We start from the raw sequence: 23,579 nt of genomic DNA on the forward strand, positions 1-23,579 counted from the left end.
ATTTAGCTGCTCACACCTCACTGCGCTTCACTGGCACGATCTAGTCCTGACTCTTTGTCCGACAGAGATTACTCCCTAGTCCATGTTCCTCTCTCTCTCTCATTTCACCCGTTGAGTCTCTCCTCCCTCTCTGCCCCCCCCCTCTCTCCCTCGCTCCCTCGCTCTGTCTGGGTCTTCTCCTTTTAGACTAAGATTCTGGCTGACAGCTCTTTATTTACCTTACTCTCTGCTTTGTTCCTCTTCCCTCTCATTCTCTTGTTCATTCCTTCGCTCCTCATTCTCTCTGTACACTCACTTGACCCTCCTCGACTGCACAACATTTAGAAGTTTGCAACTTATGTAACTGAAGTGGGTGAATATTATATATAAAGGACAGAGACGAACCCACCTGATCAGCCTACCTACCTAACCCACCTCAGTGGGTGTGAATGGACGTGCACACAAGTTTTCCTGCATGGTTGAGTCCTCCCTGTCCTGCTGTGTTTAGCTGTGTCCACTGGACTCAGCCTCGGTTGTCAAAGAAATGACATTTAATCTTGAATTAATTGATTATTACAAACTTCAAAGTGAAAGAGCTGTACTTGAAATCAGACTCGGCCTGTCACAATTATTACATAATTACCTGATCGCAGTCATTAGAGTTGACCGCAATTCTTTCTCACTGTTTGAAATACCAGTTTGCTGCCTGACTCATTCATCCAGTTGTTTACTAGGTGTGGTCATGGGTCAACCAGAGTCTTGGGTCCATCTAGTCTTGAGGAGACGTATGTTTCCATCAACTTTTTTTTTTTTCCCCCTGTGACATGTAAACTGGGACAAGGACAGAATTCCGATGGGATGCCCAACTGGATCTACGAGCATGTAAACGCACTGTGTGTCTTTCAGCCCATGATGTCAGTCTCCGACATCCCAGTGTTGCTGAGGGAGGGCAGCTCACAGTCGGCTCATACGATCAGAAAGCATCTTTTTGTTAAATTGGAAGCCGTGCCCTCCGGCCGGACCGAGACTAACGATGACGTCAGAGCAGACGGTCTTTTTAATGAAGCTTGTGCGTTTTTTTACTCCTGCTCTTTCTCTCTGGCTACGGCGTCCCATGTCTTCCTTAGGCCCAGTCTGAGTATCTGTAGAGCATTCTCTCTAGATCAGCTGATGCACAGATGGATGTGATAATTGCATTTGATGAACTGTGTTTGTGTGCCTCGGTAGTAGGTGCTTTCATAGTCCATGGAGCATCCTTCCTCACAGGCATCATGTGGTCCGTCGCCCTCATACTAGAGGCATAAAGAATCAGGGCAGAGCAGATGCATGTTCCCCTCTGACTCATGCATCACATTATGTTATTTTTGTTCCGGCTTAAGTCCTCACAGTCAAAGAAAACACAGTTGTAAGTCCACCAATTGGTCACAGCGCTTTCCCCCAAACCAACAATAGTCAGATCGAGAGTCAAGGACACTAATAATGTTTCACAATAGTAATATAAGGAAAGGAAAGGCGACTAATGTAAAGGAAACAAGTGGACAGGAGAGAAGTGAAGATCACGAGGACAAGAGACGGGAGATACAGAGGCTGCTGGATGATGTTTGCATGGACGTCAGCCTCTTTTAGCGTCTCTCCATCCTACTTCTCCCTCTTTATCTTCATTCTCTCTTTCTCTCGCTGTCTGTCGTTGTAGCTGCCCTCAGGTGTCAGTGAGGACAGGAATGTGAGGCTGACAGCACTGCTGGAGCTGCAAGAGCTGTTATGGAGGGCTCGAGGAGGGCTGACACGTGCACACACACACAAACACACCAAGTTTGACATCCGCACCAACCTCTATGCTAGATTACAGTACAGTCTGATTGTTATATACTTATTAGCTTTCTGTCCTCAGGTGAGGAGAGAAGACCCAGGACATCATGTCAGTGTGTTTGATACAGATCCTGTTTCCAGGATGTCCTTAGCTTAGCTTAGCATTCAATTTATGTCTTTCTCATGCACTCACTAATGCTCCATTCCTACCAGCCAGACAATATGTACAAATCTGTCTAGCGATTAGAGGTGAAATGTTGCACAGCTGTAAGTTTTGCATATATCACATGCAATTAGGGGTGGGCGATATGGGCAAAAAAAAAAATCTTGATCATTTTTTATATATAATTTTCCGATAATGATGACCTGATTTTAAAATGTGTTTTTTAAAGTCGTGTTATGGGAGATCACGTTATCACCACGTGACTATTCTGCCCTTGGCTTCTGAGCCGATTCGGAGACTGAGGACTTTCATGCACCTCTCCTTTACCGTCTTCACCACCTTCCGTTTTGTTTTTTGTTTTTTTTTGCGATCGTATGAATACTCGATGTAAAATTGCACATCGTCAAAACAACATTTACGATACTATCGTATATTGCGCACCTCTACATGCACTGTAATGTGAAATTGTTGACGAGAAAATGATGTAGATGGTGTGGAATATTTTAGGATACTATTTCACACTGAGAGTTAAGATAGTAAAAGAAAAAATGGCTAAAGAATGGGAAAACTGCTATCCAGCTCTGCCTAAACAACTTCTAAAGTGGATGACAAAGTGCATCAGTTGAGACGATTCCAAGTTGTATCACATTTGTTAGTTAAAAAATCCATGGTACCTTTTAAACAAATTATTATTAGCTGCATCATTGTACACAGAGCAACTGACTGACAGTAACAGACTGCAAACTTTTCAAACCCAGCCAGCTCTTAAAATGGCTGAACCACAACACAAACTATGATGGAAGTGTAGACAGGAAGTGGAAGTGGAGGGGCAGCGTGACACTGGACAGCGTGACACATGTCGTCAGTGACGATGGTTTAACTTACTTTGAACCAGACACTGGAACAGCTTCCTCTACTGTAGTCCTACACTGTATGTGATTTAAGGTTCCAGAGTGATTTGTTAGGATCTAATAACAGCTATGACCATGAGTGATGAGCATTACAACAGGAGCTTTAAAGGTGAAATATGTGGTGATTGTAGGCTGATACTAGAGTTTAGTGTGGGCAGGCTGCTGTATACTGGGATAAAACAGAGCAAATACCATCTCCTGGTATATGGACAAGTTAGATATACTGTAAATTGAGTTCACTGCCTCAGAGAAACACTAATGACAGTAGTCTGACACTAACAAAACTTTATTGCTGTTGTAAGTTACCAAACTGTCAGTCATGCACTGTAAACGAGCGCAGCACAAACCCCTGAGACTGTTCACCAGTACAAACCGAAACTAATCTGTAGATTCAACTTGACTTGATTTGACTTGACTCAACTGCTGCTGATACCAGCTCTCACACAGAGAGCAGGGCTCGCTGCGAAGCTCCTGCTTTTTCCTTTTTGTTAGACTCATGAAACAAACAAATCACACAATTCTGTATTAAAGGGATAGTTCAACATTTTTGGCAAAGTGGCCTATTGCCATAATTCCTATAGTCTTAGGAGTAGGTTTGTTACCTTTAATTGTCGGTGCAAGCTATTTTTAGAACGGCGGAGCAGAGCTGCGAGCTGCTCAGAGCTATGCTAATGGAATTTTCCCTCATCAAACTCATCAAATACACAATCCAACAACTCCAAAAAGCCCTCATGGACAAGTTGTAACCTGCACATTCACCATGCTATGATATAATTTCGAGGCAAATGCAGAGACTGCCTGGTGAAAAACTGCCCCGATGGGAACGCGCATCAGCGGTTTTGCATGAATTTACCTCGAAAACAACTCTGTCTTGTAACGTTCCGTTTTTTGATGGGAAACCAAGAAATTTCATGAGCCTCCGTAGTGTAGCTCTGAGCAGCTCGCGGCTCTGCTCCACTGTTCTAAAAATAGCTTGCACCAACAATTAAAAGTAACGAACCTACTGCTAAAACTATAGGGATTATGGCAATGGGCCAATTTGCCAAAATTTAAGATTCTTTCTATTATTACTAATTGTAGTGGCTTACTTTTAGTCACTAACTTCATGACCCACCCAGACATATCACAGGACATAAATTATGTTTCCATTCATAACTTTAGTAGCCTGTGTTTGATACTATGACCTCTAACACTAAACGCCATGGCACGGTCATAAACCATATGCTTCCCCATTGTGTGCATCTGTGTGCCCATTACCCCACATGAATATATAAAGCTGAACCATAGGGCCTGGACACAGATACTGCCACCTATCTGTACAAAGGTGCACAACACCCAAAGTAAAACAGAAAATGAACAATTTGCTCCTATACTAATATTGTTGACAAAGTTTTAAACCTCCTAACCTTAATTCAGGTATTATCCTCAAAAATTCAACACTGATTGGTCATGGAGTTACATACATACAAACACAAAGCAACAAATTTAACAACAAATATGATATTGATCCTCTCATCTCTCTCACAATGAAAGCAGAAGGCACACACTTACTTGAAATGAATTATGTGAGAAATTAGGTTTGATTCATTCATGTTGCAGCAAAAAATAAACAGCAGAAACTAAAACCACAATACTGCATGAAATAAAATACCGTATAGCGATGAAAAAATCAGTTTGAAAGAACTGGATTAAAGCACAGGTAAAATCTTCATAAGCAGTGACCTGACCCCACAGCAGCAGTATAAAAGCAGCTTCTGGCTACATTATTTATTTAAGGCACCACATTTAAACACACGCTGGCTCTGGTTGTACGAGCATGTTGAGTGTGGACATAGGGAGAAAAAAAAGAGCAAAAAAGCCCATCATCAAGTTTTCAGAACATAAAACAATATCCTGAACCTGCTTGTTATGGCCATCACACCCAGAGTTAATGGTGCATCAGCATCAGCCACCGGGTTGTGAGTCTAAATGGAGGAGACAGGGAGACCCAGCACGGGGGGAGAGAGAGAGAGAGAGAGAGTAGCTTTGCTCTCTGCTCTACCAATGGGCTGGACTGTGCAGCTAAAGGAGGAGAGGCATGTGAGTGTGTGTGTGAGAGAGAGAGAGGGAGTGCGGGGATGTCAGCAAATAGACCCTAGTTAAGAGACTGAACGGAGAGAGCTTCACGACAGTGTTGAGAAGAGCCAAGACTCTACTTCGACAGCCAGTCACAGCCGAAGCTGCTCTGTAGTGACAGTTGGAGGGGGGACGCGCAACATCTCTCAGCAACAGCGTGGGATTGTTTTTTAACTCCGACAAAGTGACTACAAACTGGTCCAGGGACAGGATTCAACTCGTCCACAATGGATTTGTTTTCAGGGTGCAGAGAGACGAGCCCTACATTTCCATGGCAGCCGGAACCCACTATTACAGTGAAATAAGTCCTGTCTGGTCTGTTTTGAAAGATATGAAGAGAACTTGTTGATATCAGAGGGAGATGTCACAATAGGAACCCAAGGACAAGGATGATACCAGAGCTGAAGATGACTCGGACTAAATGAGAGGTGAGAAATAGCAAGAAGAGGTCGAGATTTGTTGAGCGGCAGACAAAAACAATGTCAGACCCAGATTGGTAGAAAAATAAAAAATGAGGACTAGCTTGAGATAACATGGGAGAAAACTGGACGAAGATAAAATCTAATCCAATCAATCGGTAATTGGATGCTTTTTCTTGGCTTTGGACTGGAGCGTCATGGCTTGGTCGTCTGTGAAGAACACGATCCAGTCAGTTGCCCAGAGGAATATACACACCAATGATGAAGCTATGTTTAAATCAGACTCATGGATAAATACACTGAAGACTCCATAGCGCTGATTGTGAGACACTGGAGAAGTTGATGTCCTGAGTAGAAGTGTGTCCTTTCTGTACATCAATGGAAAACTGACTTGTCTTCAAGTTGTCCCCTTCTGGCTATGATGCGTCCGGCAGATTGTACAAAGGTGATTGGATATTTCAGTTCTGGGGTCCAGAGTCTGGTGACCCCTGGTGTGCGTTAGTGCGTGTTGGCTGCACAGTCAGTACATGCGCGTACGGATGTGGAGGTGATGCTGAGGGCGTCGGGCGTCGCTCCAGCTCCGTCGGGCCACGAGTGGAGGTTTCACTGTTCCGTCGGGGTGGACTGTAGCGACGCTGAACCTCGCTGTATCTGGCTGGCGGTGCTGAGGGGTATCTCGCCTCGCGCCTCGCCCCGGCGGACGTTCATTTCATCGCCGAGGAGACGGGGCTCCCGGAGGCTCATACAGCGCCATCGACTGTCCTGGGTAAGAGGGGGAGATCTGTTTTTCTAGGGTCAACATTTTCCCAGAGACGTTTTTCTTTTCAGGCTCAGAAATAATCCGCAGCATGCCTTATTAGATCATAATCGGGCGCTGATCGTTGAACTTGATGTTCAAAGCCAGACTGATGAGAGACAGAATAAACAGACAAGGAATAGATGATAACTTAAATGCACTTTTTGCATTCTCTTTTGTTTTTGCAGCAGAACGCCACAACAAGCAGAATATCACACATCTGACGTATACATTTTTCTTGGCTATCAGATTTATAAAATATCAATTCAACAATCTTTACATTTTATTTGGAATTTTGTTTAAATGTGTATTAAAGCAGAAGTAAGTGATATATTTGTGTTAATATATCTTAAATAGTTATATCTTCCGACAGCAATCACTTACATAGAGTGTTTGGTCTGTCAGTCACTCTGCTCTGCTCTGAGCCGAGGAGAAAACATTTATTGTATCCTACAGTTTTTATCCAATGAGGAGAGAGAACGGCATGCAGGGCTGTGTGTGCAGCCAAGGGACGCCGTGAATGTGGCGACGTAGGGACGAGGACTGTTATGGTGCGTTCAAGGAAACTCGTATTTTTCCGACCATGAAGTCGTACCAGTTCGATCTGGTACAGTTCACCGGTCGGAAGTTACGAGTGGCCGTTATAGTGACTTTCACCGGTAAAACAGGTCGGAAAAACACGAGTGGGTTGCCTGGAACGCTACAAAGTCGTAAGTTGTGAAATTTACGATTTCAAAAGCCTGCCTGGAACGCAGCATTAGCGAAAACGACCGGACCACTTACTTCTGCTTTAACTAATATTTTTGGCCACTTGTTTTAAAAAGAAACATGTCATGATCTATTGTAATGGCTGGTAACATCTTCTTACTTCCATATCCAGCAGTTACAGAGCAGCATGATCTTCCATGTGGGCTGGTGTTTGTAACCACCTGCTGAATCAAAGCCCAGCTTTTCCTCTGTTTTAGCTTTATTCAGCTGAAAGTAAACGTTGGGTTTATTCGTTCCTTGTCGCTCCGGCTAGATACAAGGCTATTGCTAATGACAACACATTGTAAAGGACACCAGTCAAATACTTAAGTAAAACAACAATGGAAACAGAATTGAAAACAGCTCTTGTTTTCGTTTTGTAGCGGACTACCGTTGGGCGCTGCCATTGCTCCGTCCTCGTACATAGTAGTTTGACTGCAGCTCTAAAAACAGCCGTGGCTGTCATCGTCCGTTGGCCTCGTCTCCTGTCTGATCTGATGACTGTGGACAGGTGTATTTCCTCTGGGATTATTCCTCTGCCATCTTGCTTTAACCTTTCCTGTCTGCTCTGATCAGTGCACAGGAAGAAGACCATTATTGACTGTCCCTGTCCCTTTTTTTTTCCACCAGTGTGAGTCCTTGTTGTGTTATCAGAAGGAGCGGAGGTCAAGGTCTTGGCCGTGAAGCTCCATGAAGATAGGGAGCGCAGAGTGGAGCTGGACACTGTGGTCGATACCAGCCTGTTGTCATCTCCACTTTGGAGGGAGAGTCAGCACATGGTGTTTGACTCATTCCAGTGTGTTTGCGTTCCGCCATGTCTCTGTGGCTCCTTTAGGTGTTATGTAATGCAGCACTGAGGGGGGTTGTTGACTAGCAGAGGGAAAGGGAGACGAGGCTGATGCCATCACTACGCACAGAGATTTGTGTAACTTTATATAAAGCTGCGTGTGTGTGTGTGTGTGTGTGTGGTCGTGCTTTTACATCATCTGTTCAAATATATATGAAGCATCACACTGCTTTAACACACACCGCATGGAACGTGTTTGTTTGCTGGTGGAGTGTGTGTTTTGGCTTTCCAGCCTTTTGTCCGCACGTTTTGTGAGAGTGCGTGTTGCGTTATCACACAAAGCGTCTGTCGGTTTGTATTACGCGTTCTGCGTACGCAACGCTTGATGTGTGTCTTTTTACATCGTGTCACTCTCTCTCTCTCTCAGATCAGCTGGTTCTGCTGCGGCCTGAATGTCAGATGAGCACAATTTACTAAAGCAGTTCAGTGGTCAACAATAAAGTGTGTGACATCCACAGAGCAACTGTAAATAAATGGATTGGTGCAGCAGACAGAATAATTAGTAAATCGAATCAACTGTTGGCCCATGTTTATCATGAGCTATATTAAAGACAGCACAACGGGCCCTTGTTCTGAATGAACTGCTCTATTGTGGGAAGTGTTCAGGATGATGGCATTTGATCTAGAATGTGCGGAACATTAAATCATATTATACTGGATTCATGGTCCTTTTGTCAAAGCGTCATATTAATAAGGCAATTGTTCGTTAGCTACTGCTGTAAAACTAAATTAATTTTATCTACAGCGCCTGTGTGACCAACAACTAACTACTACTGTTAACTTTTGTGTAGGCAGAGGTGCTAAGATACTAACCTCAAATGTGATGTGCATGTATGCACATTTTATACATTTACATCTGCTGAGTGAAGCCTAAGTCAGCCTTTGTTTAAAAAGTGAAATGAAGTCTTATTTGGATTTTTTTATTTTATTTTTTTATAGTAACTTCTTGCATTTGAATATGCTATATCCACTGTACTAATGCTCCCTCAGTGGTTTCTGCTTTGTATAATAGAATTGGAGGTCTGGTCTTGGACTCAGGAAGGTTTTCCAACCTCTTTTCCTTCCAGGCAGGAACAAAGCACTGATGTCCAACCAACAACAGTAACAAGTCTAGGCGTCTCTTTCTTAACAGCACCAAGTCACACACTAAGACAAATAACATATGAATTAAAAAAAAGACATTACATTTTCTGACAGTTGAATTATCTGACATAAAAAATAAACAAATTGATTTTCAGTGCAGTGAACTGTGTTCACCTTCATGCATCGTTAAGTCCTACAGAATTAGTTTCTATAGAAGGTGATAGCTGCTGGTGTGGGGTTGTTCAATTATTTATTAAATAACATTAAATCATACTGTGTGTATATAAGCTGCACCACAGCAGTTACTTTAAATAACTGGACTATATATATATATGTATATAGTTTCATGGCTTCACACTGTGTCGAGAAAATAACGTCAGGGTTGATTCTGCGTGTTGTGATTGGCCAGTGAGCACACGCAGCAGCTCTGTGCACCCAGGATGACAGGCACAGAGAGAGAGATGCTACAGTGGGACAAGATGTAACCAAGCTGAAATAGTAAAACTAATAGCAAAATGTAGGTATAACATATATATATATATATAAGAAATACAGTAGATTTTCATGTAATTGGAAAGAGTCAGCGTAAAATTGCACACACTGTTCAGTAAAAACACACTGACACACAATGTTGGCATTTCACAGTGGGTGGGTGAGTGAGGTTAGTGTGTGTGTGTGTGAGTGAGAGAGAGAGAAGGGGGGTTAGTATGTACAACATCTCACCTCTGTGTTTCCATTCACTCATGTGTGAAATGTCACCTGCAGAGATGTCGGCTGATGAGGAATCTAACACAACAGTGTGCCCAGCTGTTTCACATACACATACACACGCACACACATACACACACAGACACAGACACAGAAAGAGACAGAAATGGTGACCTCATGCTTTGGGGCTTTTGCGCAACACAATTCTGTAACAAAGACACACACACATATACACACATACACACACAGGCCACTTTTAGCGACATTACATAGACGTGCATTCATTTCTGGGAGAGATTTACCCTAGCCCTAACCTTAACCACAGACACAGCTGGGCACACAACTTTTGTCCTCAATTACACAAACCATCCCCAAGTAATGGGTCTGTAGTCGGAAATCTGTCCTCAAAAGTTACCTACGGCGGAGAAATACACTCTCACACACACACACACACACACATGCAAAAATGTCAGTGGGCAGGAATCCTCTGAGGATATTTCATTGTGTGTTGTGAAGGCTGGTGGTGGTGGTGAAAATAAATGTTATGTAATGCTCTGAGAGTGGCTCTTTTTAAAAAGTTTGAACAAGTCATTGTGAGGTAAAAGCCTTAATACAGTTTCAATGTAACAACAGACTGTGGCCTTCCACTGATGTTGAGTGGCGGTAACAAGCCGCCAACAGCACAAACTGACACCGCACGCATGGCAGTGATTTGAGTTATAGAAGATTATAGAGGTTATATAAGAGCTATACAAAAAGCTTTTGTTATTTGTTTAAATGTATAATAGAAAAACATTGATCTGAACTTATTGGCTTTCTCTGTGGAAAGTGTATGTCCCCTCCCCGGCCTGCTCTCCTTGGAACTATTCTTAGAGGCGAAGGTTTCCCCAAATCATGCCTCCCAAGGGCTGGACCATCCAGTTCCTGTCTCAAGAAACAGGCTTCCTGTTGTTTTTGTAGCTGGCTCAGTCGGGTCCAAGTGGCTTTTTATGCGTATGATGATGTGAGGTACGTGTCGGCGTGGCAAATGATGCTTTCACTCTCCCCTATCGTCGCACTTTAGCAGCCAGATACCTTCAGGGAGAGATGTCACATGATGAGGAATCTGAGTCTGACACAACCATGTACCAAACCGACGAGGTGACGCAGCACCCATGTTTCCCTCAATAAGACACACACACCCTTACACAGGCAGCATTAATCTGTTTTATTAGCTATACCAGTGGCCGTTTAAGACTACGAATAATGTTAACTGTCACTGAGAACTAGCACTCTTTATAGCAATAATAAGTCTTTATGATAATTTTTTCTTGCCTTTTGATTTTTCATTCATGTTTTACAGTTAGGTCATACTCAGCTGTCTCTACTGTTCTGATTGTGATTTGTATGTCAAAGTGTGTGCGTTGTGGTGCTGCAGTTTCCATATGTGCCTGAGCTACACTATATTACCTCATAAAGTTAAATATCATGTGGGTTAGCAGTTTAGCTGCCCGCTGTCTTGGATCTCCTTCACCACACACAGATATTTCTGGATGTTTTCATAGCCTCTCTCTGTGAAGGTGAGGGCATTCTTTGTCTATTGTTCACCTCATTTTCCAGATCTGTGTTTATGAGCCCTAATAAGTTCCTGTTGTTCCACGACTTATTTATAGATGGTATATATTTTTAACCCCTATTGTTGGCTACAGTTAATAAATGTGATTATAGTTGAGGTCGTCGGTGAAAACTGAGTTTCCTTTCTGGACAGAGGAAGTCTCTGAGAAAATTCCTGGCATTGATAGAATTCTGCTCTGGTTGGATCTGGGCAGAGTCCTGAGTGAATGGAACATATACACCCACATCCACCCCCGCACACTTCCTTAAAATCTCTTCCACTATGGGTTGGATCCGCAGTCACATAGACACGTTCACTGGAGACGCCCGAAAATGATTCTCGAGACGCACTTTAGGACTCGCATGGTAAAAGTTTTGTCCGTGCAGTGGGGCAAAGGGAAACCCAGAGGGTAAAGAGCTGTCAATTGACACATTTTCTCCATCTTCTTCAACAGGCTAAAGGGCGGAGAGATGGCATGGTGTCGTCCAATGAGAACAGGCGCCGGCCGCTGTCGTCGGGCGAGGTGGAGGGCGTGTCGTGGCAGGGCCCGCGGACCATTTTCCTCCAGAAGAACTCGCAGGGATTCGGCTTCACTCTGCGCCACTTCATCGTGTACCCGCCGGAGTCGTCCCTCCACAGCCTCAATGTAAGTGAGCCGCCGTCTGCTCCGGGACATTGACCTGATCGGTGTTGTCAAGGTACAAAATTACATTTAAAACAGGAATCTTATTAAAAGAGAAGTTCTATTTGTACCCAAACAAATTTTAGCATTCATGTGTAATTCACTTCAGTTGTGTCCTGGCCTGTAGTCACATTATTGCCTGCTCATCTGACCTGCTGGACATTGATCACATGGCTCTCTAGGTAGTGCTGGCAATTAATAAGGATTTCCTGTAATTGTCCCAACGACACACCATCTCTGTCTCCTGTAAAAAGAACCAAATAGATTTTGCAGATCTGTCCAGAGTAGTTGGAGTAGAGGAAATTATGTGGAAATTAGGTACATGCTGTTGATAAATGTCATCAGAATTAACAGCAAATGACCTTAATGGTCAAACAGAGGGCTACTGAGTCCTTTTTTTAAAGGGATAGTTCAACATTTTGGTAAATTTCCCCTTTTGCCATAACCCCTTTAGTCATAGGTTCATTACCTTTAATTATTGGTGCATGTTGATTTAAGATCTGCGGGGCAGAGACGTGAGCTGCTCAGCGAACATAATGGAGGTGAATGGTACAGGTTCCCTGTCCCTCATCAAACTCATCAAATACACAATCCAACAACTCCAAAACACTCTTGTTGAGAAGTTGTGACCTGCACAGTTGTTTTCGAGGCAAATGCATAGCCGGAACTATATTCCAGACACGGCTGCTGGGTGGAGGGATTTCAAAAGCGCAAGTAGTTCCAAGTATTTGCTTCATGTGTCATAATGTTACATAATTAGACATGATTATTTCATAGGGTGGCAAATGTGCAGGTCACAACTTCTCCAGGAGGTATTTTGGCATTGTTGTCTTAAGCGTTACAAGTTTCATTTGACAACTTATGTCACTGTGGAATGACTGGATCATTAAAGGAAGAAACATTGCATAGTGTCACAGTGGACATTGTCTGCATTGTTTATTGAGTACAGGAGAGCATAGTAAAAGATTTGTATGGAAATCAACCTTAATGTACTGGTTGTAGTGAAGCGTTTAGACACCACAGGAAGAGCATGAGGGGTCACACAGTGAGGTAACGGTGGTGTAAGTTATAGCAGAGCAGCTAAGTCTGGAGCAGGGAGTGCCACCGTTCCCTGAGAGTGACGCTTGACCTAGTATATATACTGTACCACTGGATACCATGTATGGAAAAATAATTATGTGCTGCCTGCTATATCAAAAAACTGATCAGAGGAATGAGATTACACACATCCGTATAAGCCTAAGCGCCACACTAAAGTCCACACACTCCTGGCTTCTGTAGACAGGACATCCGTGACCTGGACAGAGGTCAGTGTGTAGCAGCAGAGTGTGTCCAGGTCAGGAATGAGCTGATGCAGTCAGACAGGCAGACAGACAGGAAGACAGACAAGCAGGCATGTAGGCAGACAGTTCAGGATACACTGTGTGAGACAGTCAGTGGGAGTTTTTTTTTTTAATTTTTTTTTAGGGACAGTTGGTGACTCAGTAAATAGTCAGTCATACTGTAAATCAGTCAGACAGCAGGGTCAGCTGGTGTCAGTGAGACCTGGACTGGGTGTAATGTGAGCTGAGGGGCGCCCCCCTGTGGTCTCCCTCTCCTTCACACACACACACCCACACACACACACATCCTTGTAATGCTATCTTTGTGAGGACACTCATTGACATAATGTATTCCCTAGCCCCTTACCCTAACCTTAACCATCCAAAACAAATGCCTAACCTTAAGCATTACTCTTAACCTAATGTAAACCTAATTATAACCTAAAGTCTTAACCCTCAAACAGCCCTTGGAAAAAGTGAGGACCGGCCAAAATGTCCTCAATTCCCCAAAATAATCCAATTGTGTTGGTTAAAAACTCTTGCTGGTCCTCACAACGTAGTAGGTACAAGAACACACACACACAAAATTAAAGCTGGCTTTGTGTCTGATCCCCACAGGATGAAGAGAATGGAAATTCCACTGGAACAGGTGAGTGTTCATGTTCCTGTTGACTTAATTACATGTAGCTACACATTGTTTACAGACATTTAGTCATTGGATTCCAGTAGTCATTAGACAGATAGATATATGGGGAAATTCAATTGTTGCCAGGAGCTCTAGTATAGTCTCAACTCAACTCAACTTCCTGTAGCTGAGAATTGATACACTATGATGACAGTAGGGACAAAGGAGCTCCTGTGACTTCAGAAGAGCAGCCACTCCTGGGTCCTTCATGATGTTTGATGTTTGGGCCACTGCTCTGAAGACATTCATCGGAGCTGGTTGCTTTATTTTAGATACATTAAGCACAAAAAAATTGTGTCTGTAGGCGAACATTTTATTTACACGTGTAGGTGGATCTGATTCACCTTTGTGGGTTTGGTTGATGTGTAGGAAGGGCTTTCTAAATATGGACTGTATATGGGAATGTAAATGTGTTACAGCAGGTTGTCCGCGGTCTCGTTTGGAGCCAATGGACACCATCTTTGTGAAGAGTGTCAAAGAAAATGGCCCTGCCCAAGAAGCCGGACTATGTACAGGTAGAAAACACACACACACACACACACACACACACACACACACACACACACACACACACACACACACACACACACACACACACACACACACACACACACACACACACACACACACACACACACACACACACACACACTCACTCACAGATCTATTTTTTTAACACTTTGATATTCTTATCTGTGCCATCTTCGGTTATCACTGAGAGTTAATAAAAACACAATAAGACACAACAGCAGTGAGTTGTACATGTGTAGTTTTCTTTCATGGTTTTTATCTCCTGTGCTTCATACAGGTTCCCTAGTTTATTACTCAATGCAGGGATCAGATACTAGTGTGAGGCCACATCCCAGAGAAAACCTGTATTCCTGAGTTTAAGTACATTGCAGGAATTTAGTGCTCTGTACAAATAATCTCTGATGATACAGTAGGCTAGGTTCTTCTGGATATCAAAATGTTTAACTCCGCATTTGGAGTTTTATTTTTTTTAATACATAGACACATGTATTCACAGGGGACAGGCTGGTGAAGGTGAATGGGGAAAGTATTCTTGGGAAAACCTACTCTCAGGTGATTGCACTTATCCAAAACAGGTGAGAGACTTGACTTGTGTTTATAAATCCCAGATTTGACCTCTGATTTATTTTATTCATATGAAAATTACATTTTTTTTTTTAAATCTTCTTACAGTGAGAACATTCTGGAGCTCTCTATTATGCCAAAAGATGAGGATGTGTTGCAGTTGGTAAGTGTGAGTATGATCTTTCTTCTACTTTCTCTTCTATCCTTCTTTTCACCTTGAGACTTTATAAAGCCATTATAAGGCTTTTTTACTTAATAGCAAGGTTTGTGTATCTTTATTAAAATGCACATATCCATTTATTGAAGTTTATGTCAGTAATGTCAATATGCATGGAGAAAAATAATACCATCAGTGGGAAAACATTCAAAGTAGTTTGTAGAAATGATTTCAATGAACGAATAAACAAAGAGAGCCAGTGTAACAACCAACACAAGACTCATTAGAATTAAAAATTTGGCCAGTTGGTGATTTAAAACTGGGAGTCTGTGGGGATTGATTGACTTAAAAGTCCATCTGACACAGTGCAGGTTTTGGTACTTCTATGTCGGAGAGGTTCTTGCTTGATAAAAACAGACTAAACTAATAGGAAAATGTCCAGTGTTGGTTGTACAATAAGAATGAAGCTTTAGCTAGATGACAATACGAAAATAAAGAAAAGCCGCATGGTGCATGCTGTACCTGCCCTCGCTGTTCCTGCCACCCATGCTCTTAAAGCCTATCTGTCACATTTACATTGTGCTGTAACCCCTCCTGCCCTCAGGCGTACTCCCAGGACGCCTACCTGAAAGGCAATGAGCCATATTCAGGTGAGGCCCAGAACCTCCCTGAGCCTCCACCCATCTCTTACCCCCCCACAAAGCCCGGCCCAGTGGCTCCTCAGCAGCCGAGCCACAACCACGGCCTCCTAGACAACTGGCAGTGCCGGTCCAGCCCCGCCGCCGCCACCTCACCACTGGACAACCACTCTGCTGCTTCCACCCCCTCCTCCGGCTGGCCCGGGGGTCCCGAGGATGCCGGCGGCCACTTCTCCCCGTCGGGGCGGCACCGCGGCCGCTCCTCTTCGGCCGTCAACGTGCTGGACTTTCACTTTTCTAACCACAACGCTGCCATCGCCTCCGCAACGTTGCCCCCGCCGAGGAAGAGCAGCCTGCCGGCCTCGGCGCGCGCCCACGCCGACGCCCTCTGCCACCAGGCTCTGTCCGAGTGGTACTATAGCCAGGCCGAAGCCGCCGAGCGCATGTCTCCGCGGCACCGCAGTATTTCTCAGGATCGTTTAGCGGAGCTGGGGCTGGGGTTGGCGCTCGGCCCCGGACCTGCAGCCGCCCCGACGGTGTTGTCGGAGCAACGCAGGAGAGAAAACCTCATGTACCACCACCAGGCGGCTGCAGCTTCCCACGATTCCTATTGGCTGGGCGGCTGGGGCGGCGTGTCGGGGCCGGGGAGCAGGTCGTGCTCCGAGAGCCTGCTGGCCGCCTACGCAGAGTACGAGCACAACTACGGACGTTCTGTTGAAACTCTGGCACAAGCCTCTGCACTGGTCACACCACGCTACGAACACGCTTCACAAAGCCCCCAAACCATGAAACTCAGCAAGCAGGTCGACCCCAGAGCCTCGGGGCATCAGCACCAGTCCACCATGACGTCCCCCGTCACGTCCTCCTCCACAGTGCCTCCCGGTGGCAGGCAGTCGGGTCAGCAGGTGGCCGAACCCCAGACCAGGCGGGTAAAAGAGGAAGAGCTGGTGGGCTACAAGAGCTACAGTCCCTCTTTCTGCCACAAAGCCAGTCACCTCCTCCAGCAGGCCCACTCCTTCAGAGAGCCCGGCTACAGCGGCCCCCACCTCAACTGGAGCCCCAGCCGCCGGAGCAGCCTGGCGGACGGCGAGGGGAGGGCCGTGCCCAGGCCGCAGTCCACGCCCGCCCTGTCCGCGTCCGAGGAGGAGAGAGCGCTGCTGGACGACGACAGGGACGTCGTCTCCCCCGTCTCCCTGAATCAAGAGGTGGTCCTCAGGCAGAAGCCCCCGTCAGGCGGGCGGGCCCCCATCCAGGCTCTTCGCCACCCCCACTACACGACGCACGTGGACTCTCCCAAGCCCCCAGGTTTGACCCCGTCGCCCGGAACCCCCTCTCCCGTGGGGCCTGGTCCCACCCGCAGGACCAATGGTAGCCTGGCACAGCATGCATTTGACTCTCTGTCTTCTATACCCTTCATAGGTTAGTGAGCTTTCCTCTGTAGCAACTGACTTTGTATAACTCCATCAAAATGGTCCATAACATAGTGCAACTTTATTTATTGGTCATTAGGCTGTAATTTGTGTAAAAGTAGAGAAAAGTCCAGTTTCATTTCATTTTGCATAGATGATTATTTTGTCTGTTGCTACAGAGCTCTTCAACTTTTTGCTAACTGTTTCACTGTTTCCTGTCCTGTGTCCTCTTCACCTTTTTGTCTTTATTTATGTCACATTCATGTCACAAATCAAGTCAGAAATGACTTAGTGCCCTAAATGTTCTTAGGGCACTAAGAACATTTAGTTTCTAGAAACAGAGCTGCTCTGGACGCACACAAACAGAATGTTACGAGACAGAGTTGTTTTTGCGAGGTAAAGAAGAATAATCATTTGATACAGAAGTCCAAGAACAATGCATTTGGGTTCAGATCAGAACCCAAGAGCTGACAGATTCTTCTATTGTTGCCCTTGTTAGCGCTGCAATCCCCACCAGCACTAGGGATCTCAGCATCTATCCATGTATCCACATTGGCCGCAAAACTATTATGATTTTATGTATAGCCATGTTTCTTCCCCTTTTTCTATATCTCATCTTACCAAGTGGGAGATACCATAACTTTTAAGTCTTTGGTATTTCTGAGTGGGGAACACAAGATGATAGCTTTTAACAATTTTTTATATACCAGTGGTCACAGTCTTCTGGTTTTGTGAATGCAGTATCACACTACATTGTAATAATCCATAGGAAATGATTCATCACTGAAGTCAAACAGGAAGCAACTGATTGTATCCACCTGATGGATAGACACCTGCCTCCGGAGTAGCTCTGCCTCAGACAGATCCCTGAACAAACCAAGCCCCACCTGAGGACACTCTGTTTTGTCTTGTCTGTGTTTTAACACCTTGTTGCTCACCTGTGATGATGGCCTTGCAGATGATCCTCCCAGTCCTAGTACTGACCTACAGACCTATGTACCAGCCTGCTCTGTGGTGTCCAGTTCAAAGGCCTCCTCTCTGGCCATCCTCACCTCCACCTCTGTCTCCCCCATCCTCTCCTCCTCGTTTGTCCGACTCCATTCTCTGGACTGCAGTGAGTCTCGCTCACCCAATCTGAATTCTGAAAGGCTTTAGGGTGGGCTAGACCGATATACAGTATGTTCAAATAGCGGCCACTAAACCTCATTAGTGTGTTGGAGTCCACACATGCCTTTGGCACACTGATATATTTGTCTAGCCTCAGCCTAGGACTCATCTTAAAGGGGTACGGTGACATTTACAATTTAAGAGTTGATGCCATTATTTGGAAGGCCTGCATTTAGCTTGAATACTACAATAACCATGAGCCTTAGCTGCTCCCAATCCCAAATCTAAATCCTGAATTGAAAATGTTGAGGTATTCCTTTGAGATGCAGTACCTATGTTTAACCCTTTCATTAATCCGAATGGCTTAAGCAATATTAATCACTCACAGTTTGAAACGACAAATCAGTCACCGTCTTGTCTGTTCATGTCACTACCACGCATGTTTTTAACCCTCTCTGTCGCGCTCCTTCTTTCTTCTCATCTCTGACTCGTCTTTTGTCTCTTCAGGCAGTATTAAAAGTCGTCGCTCCTCCTACCTGCTGGCCATCACCACCGAGAGATCCAAGTCCTGTGATGAGGGGCTCAACACCTTCAGGGAGGAAGGGCGTGTCTTCTCGTAAGTCAAGACGTCCACACCGAGGAGCATTTGCTACAAAGTCAGCAACTGGTTCTCTGCACTCCTCAACTACTCAACTACTGGCTGTGTTTATATTCCCCACCACTGCACCGTTATCAGAGCAGAGTCAGAGTTTTCTCAATGTTTCCTACTTATGTTTATTGTAAAACATGTATCTTGTGCTCTCTTTTCCACAGCAAACTACCAAAAAGGGTCAAGAGTTTTTTCACTGATGGGGTGAGTTGTTGTAATTATTAGACTAGAAGGTTAACAAAAAAAACTTGTTCAGCTGTCCATTTTATACAGTTTTATTTGTTTTTAACTGAAGCCAATTCTTTTGAAAGCCATTAATCAGATTCCACTCTTTATTTTTATTCAATTATTTTGTACATCTCTCTTGATTTCTGATGACAGTTTTAACCCTCCCGTGCATGAAAGATACCTGTCTAACACAAATCTGTGGAGACCATTTTTTGTTGCTCAGCCCTCTGCTTTAAAATATTTCTACTAGATTTAAGTCTCACTTTGCCACTGTGTTTGGGATCATTGTCATGCTAGAAACCCGTGGGACTGGGAGTCATCTTTTAAGTCCGTATTTTAGATTTTAGTTATTTTGACTCTCCAGCAAAAACAGTTAGTAGTGTCCACTTTGAATGTCTTACTCTCCCTCATTGTGTTTCAGTCTCTGGAGAGCCTGCGGGTTCAGGAGGAGGCTCAGTCCAAGCGCCACTCCACCTCTGAACTGGGAACCATCACTTTCAGTGATGTTCGCAAGGAGGGATGGCTGCACTACAAACAGATCCTCACAGAGAAGGGAAAGGTAAGATCATTGATCATAGGTCTGCCCTGTCAAATGACATTATCTAGTGTTACTGTGTTGTTGTTGTTTGAGCAAGAGATTGACTCATGTTAAAGGTTGTGTTCCTGTTTCTGTCTCTTCTCATCGTAGAAAGTTGGTGGTGGCATGCGTCCATGGAAACGCGTCTTCTCCGTGCTCCGGTCCAATCTGCTCTTCCTCTACAAAGACAAGCGAGAGGCGGTCCTTCACGGGGCGGGGGCGGGGCCCAGTCAGGACGAACATCCCCCAGTCAGCATCCGCGGCTGCCTGATCGACATCGCCTACAGCGAAACCAAGCGCAAGCACACCCTGAGGCTCACCACGCAGGACTTCTGTGAGTACCTGCTGCAGGCCGAGGACAGGGACGACATGCTGGCCTGGATCAGAGTCATCCGAGAGAACAGCAAGACTGACAACGAGGTTAGATCTTTATAGTCTTAAAACAGTTTACACATCAAATGTCCAATACATTCGACGTCCACTAATTCATACTCTTCCTTTTTCTGCAGGAGCTCGGTTTCTCAAGACAAGCACTCATCAACAAGAAGCTGAATGATTACAGGAAGCACAGGTCAGAATGCTTCATTACATTTAGTTCAGTCCATTTCTTTTTCTCTTTTTTCTTTTTTCTTTTTTTTTTTTTACATAAAATTGAAATAATTTTACAGACGCTCGGTGCAGTTTTTAATCCCCCTTTGAACCCTCTTTTCAAACAATAACCTCTGACCACGACACACTTCCTTTTCTTTTTGACCATGTTTATTTCTGTCTTGGTGCAGTCTGACAGGTAACAAGCCGGACACCTCTCCCAGAGTCCACCGTATGATGCCCCCCTTCCTCCTGGCCAAGACTGACAACACCTCAGTCAACCGCACTTCAAGAACTGGTGGGTTCAAACATGGCTCTGCTCAGTAACATACTGTACAGTGGAGTTAACACACTTGGATTACTGTTGCTTTTTAGTCATTTTAAAAGTTTGGATCTTGTTCACTTTGGTCCAGACTGAAATATCTGAACAACTGTTTCTAAGTCATCTTATGTGTGCACTCAGATGACAACAAGGCATTGTGGGGAATCAACATCATGAAGAAAGCCAAGAAAACAGGAAGTCCCAAGGCCTTTGGTGTTCGACTGGAGGACTGTCAGCCTGCTGTCAACCACAAAGTAAACCCCTAGTGTTAGATAATGAGGCCAGAAATGAACCACTGCACCAACATCATCATTCATAACACATGAATCAGTAACAGTAATAGTTCTTCTTCATCTGAAAAACTAAAAATGATCAAATAAAGCATTGTTGTTAAGGTTTATAGTTTCTCCTGCATTTTCTCTATTTATATTTATTCATGAAACAGTATTTTTTTTTTTACCAAGACAGACAGTACAGTCAATTTCTACTGACCCTATGTAACAAAGGAACAAAATGGTCAAAGCTCTGACCTGTGATCTTTATTTTCTCCTCAATCCCTCCCTCCTTTCTTCTCTTCCTTCATCCTAAATCCACAGTTTGTCCCACTGATAGTGGAGATGTGCTGTGGTGTGGTGGAGGAAACGGGTTTGGAGTACACCGGCATCTACCGGGTGCCTGGCAACAACGCCATGGTGTCCAACCTCCAGGAACATCTCAACAAGGGCATGGACATCAACACTGCTGAAGAGGTGTGGAGGAGAATGTTGATTGAGTTATATCTGACAAAGGCTTTAGTTTTAAACACTGGGAATCATTTTATTAGATTAACTGTGTTATTTTTTGTATAATATAATTGTACAATAGAAGTACTAACACTCTCCTCTTGTCTGTCTCCACAGAGATGGCAGGACCTGAATGTAATCAGCAGCCTGCTGAAATCATTCTTCCGCAAACTGCCTGAGCCTCTGTTTACTGATGGTGAGACCAGTTGTTTTGTTTGTTGTGCAGTGTAGAATGATCATATTAAAGGAGAATTCTTTAATTAACAGCTCTAGGTCCCCGAGTGCTACCATAGGAAAAGACCCAGGAAAATTTGTGCAGCCCAGACCTAGCTCTCCTCCTGCTAGCTGTGCAACACTGCAGTTAAACAGTGAAGTAATGGGGGCAGAACTTTAAAACTGTTACTTTGGCCTCTATTATGCTCACAATATCACTACAAATGCTTTGCAACATCCACCAGTACCTTACCACGCAACACCGACTGTGCATAAACTCCATTAATATTGCGGAGCAGTGCTACATGTGTGTTTTTGTCACGTAGCTCTGTTCATGCTGGCTTCCTTGGAGGACCTTACTAGTCGACTGTCGAGCTCGGGACTGTTTCCATATCAATGAAGACTGCTCCTCATCTGTATATTCTGGTTCGAATGAACACGCACGACCATCAAATTCAAAATGTTCTTCCATCTCTTCAACATCGGATCCAGACATATTCTCCTTCTTCCACTTTCTGCACCGATGCAGACTGGGCATGCGCTCAGGGACCTAGAGCTGTAGAGCGTTATATAAATAATATAAATAGTATATAATAGCGTAATATAAAAATAGGGCTGCCAGTGGATTATGTCCTCAGTTTGGATACAAATGAAAATATTTTTCATTGTACTAAATGCTAAAATAGTCATGTGCACATTCTCTGCCAACAGACAAATACAATGATTTCATTGATGCCAACCGGATAGAGGATGCAGAGGACAGACTGAAGACAATGAAGAAACTGGTACATGTCAAATCACAGCAGAATACAGAGCAATGAATGTGTTGGTCCTGGATCTTCTTTCCTCCAACCATTGTCCTTTCTTTCCTCGCTATCCAGATCCACGACCTCCCAGATCATTACTACCACACCCTCAAGTTCCTGGTGGGCCACCTGAAGAAAGTGGCAGATAACTCAGAAAAGAACAAGGTAACTTATTCACCCCCTCTAATCAGCATTCTGTGTCCCAGCTGTGGACAGGTGTGACATCATTTTAATTTGACTGTATTTCCAGATGGAGCCAAGAAACATAGCTCTGGTGTTTGGTCCCACTCTGGTGAGGACGTCAGAGGACAACATGACCGACATGGTCACTCACATGCCTGACCGCTACAAAATAGTGGAGACTCTGATCCTGCATGTAAGAGCCAACGTTGTTTAGTGTGAGAAAAGCTGGAGCATTTCAACTAGTATGTATTGTTGTTGACCAAGTGTAGTGACGCTGTGTTTTGTTGCTTACACAGCATGACTGGTTCTTTACTGATGGAGAGTTTGATCATGAAGACAAGGTATCATGTCATGGTTAATGAATTAGATTTTAACAGTTGTTTGTACTTTGATAGCTGTTCCTCACCTCTTCTTTTATCTGGGATTTTGATGCTTTTATATTTTTATTTATGTTTGTGTTTATGTATTTTATTGTGAAGGCTCCAGAGGATAAGCGGGACATGCAGCCTGTGCCCAACATTGACCATCTGCTGTCCAACATCGGCAGGCCGGGTATGCCAGGAGAGGCATCAGGTGAGGAGGAGACATAAACAGAATCCCTCACAGTCAACATGTTTCATTATCTGCCTAAGTGATGGCTAGTTCAGGAACAAGACGAGGTGAAAACTTGTGTTGGCTGTTTGAATCCACCTGCTGGCTTTACTCTGGGCGTCCCGGATCTCTCTCTCTCTCCTTTTTTCTACTAAGCTGTTTCTGGTGTCGTTGCGTGTTTCCTTTTCAAGATGTCATCCCTCTTTACAGTGGTCTCCTACAGTAGTTGTGGTGGCTGGGACTCCTGGCAGTCACATATTGCTTGTAGCTCACACAATCTCATGTGCTCAGTTAGGTCTGAGCTGAGTGTAGACTACTTGGGGAAACAACTCAAACTCCCTGTTGAGCTGCTTTCTGTCTGCCTCCAGTAAAGT

General features: G+C 44.3%; 1 protein-coding gene across 5 annotated transcripts in view; it reads left to right on the forward strand.

Moving 5' to 3' along the window:
* Positions 1–23,579, forward strand: part of LOC311002818 (rho GTPase-activating protein 23-like) — a 63,802-nt gene that overhangs the window by 35,458 nt on the left and 4,765 nt on the right. For 2 of the 5 annotated variants that reach the window (XM_083994346.1, XM_083994343.1), the window contains exons 2-21: positions 11,626–11,817; positions 13,794–13,824; positions 14,280–14,375; positions 14,888–14,966; positions 15,064–15,124; positions 15,717–17,169; positions 18,774–18,882; positions 19,080–19,119; positions 19,565–19,702; positions 19,832–20,140; positions 20,230–20,291; positions 20,500–20,606; positions 20,772–20,884; positions 21,227–21,379; positions 21,530–21,608; positions 22,337–22,410; positions 22,507–22,596; positions 22,682–22,807; positions 22,911–22,955; positions 23,094–23,187. In XM_083994346.1, the coding sequence (XP_083850472.1) occupies positions 11,626–11,817; positions 13,794–13,824; positions 14,280–14,375; positions 14,888–14,966; positions 15,064–15,124; positions 15,717–17,169; positions 18,774–18,882; positions 19,080–19,119; positions 19,565–19,702; positions 19,832–20,140; positions 20,230–20,291; positions 20,500–20,606; positions 20,772–20,884; positions 21,227–21,379; positions 21,530–21,608; positions 22,337–22,410; positions 22,507–22,596; positions 22,682–22,807; positions 22,911–22,955; positions 23,094–23,187 (3,451 nt within the window). Of the gene's footprint in view, positions 1–11,479; positions 11,537–11,625; positions 11,818–13,793; positions 13,825–14,279; positions 14,376–14,887; positions 14,967–15,063; positions 15,125–15,716; positions 17,170–18,773; positions 18,883–19,079; positions 19,120–19,564; positions 19,703–19,831; positions 20,141–20,229; positions 20,292–20,499; positions 20,607–20,771; positions 20,885–21,226; positions 21,380–21,529; positions 21,609–22,336; positions 22,411–22,506; positions 22,597–22,681; positions 22,808–22,910; positions 22,956–23,093; positions 23,188–23,579 lie in introns of those variants that run through there. The other 3 variants (XM_083994345.1, XM_083994347.1, XM_083994344.1) reach the window with 3 other exon arrangements.

Source organism: Trachurus trachurus, assembly GCF_905171665.1.
Source record: "Trachurus trachurus genome assembly, chromosome: 19".
NCBI classification, from domain to species: Eukaryota; Metazoa; Chordata; class Actinopteri; order Carangiformes; family Carangidae; genus Trachurus; species Trachurus trachurus.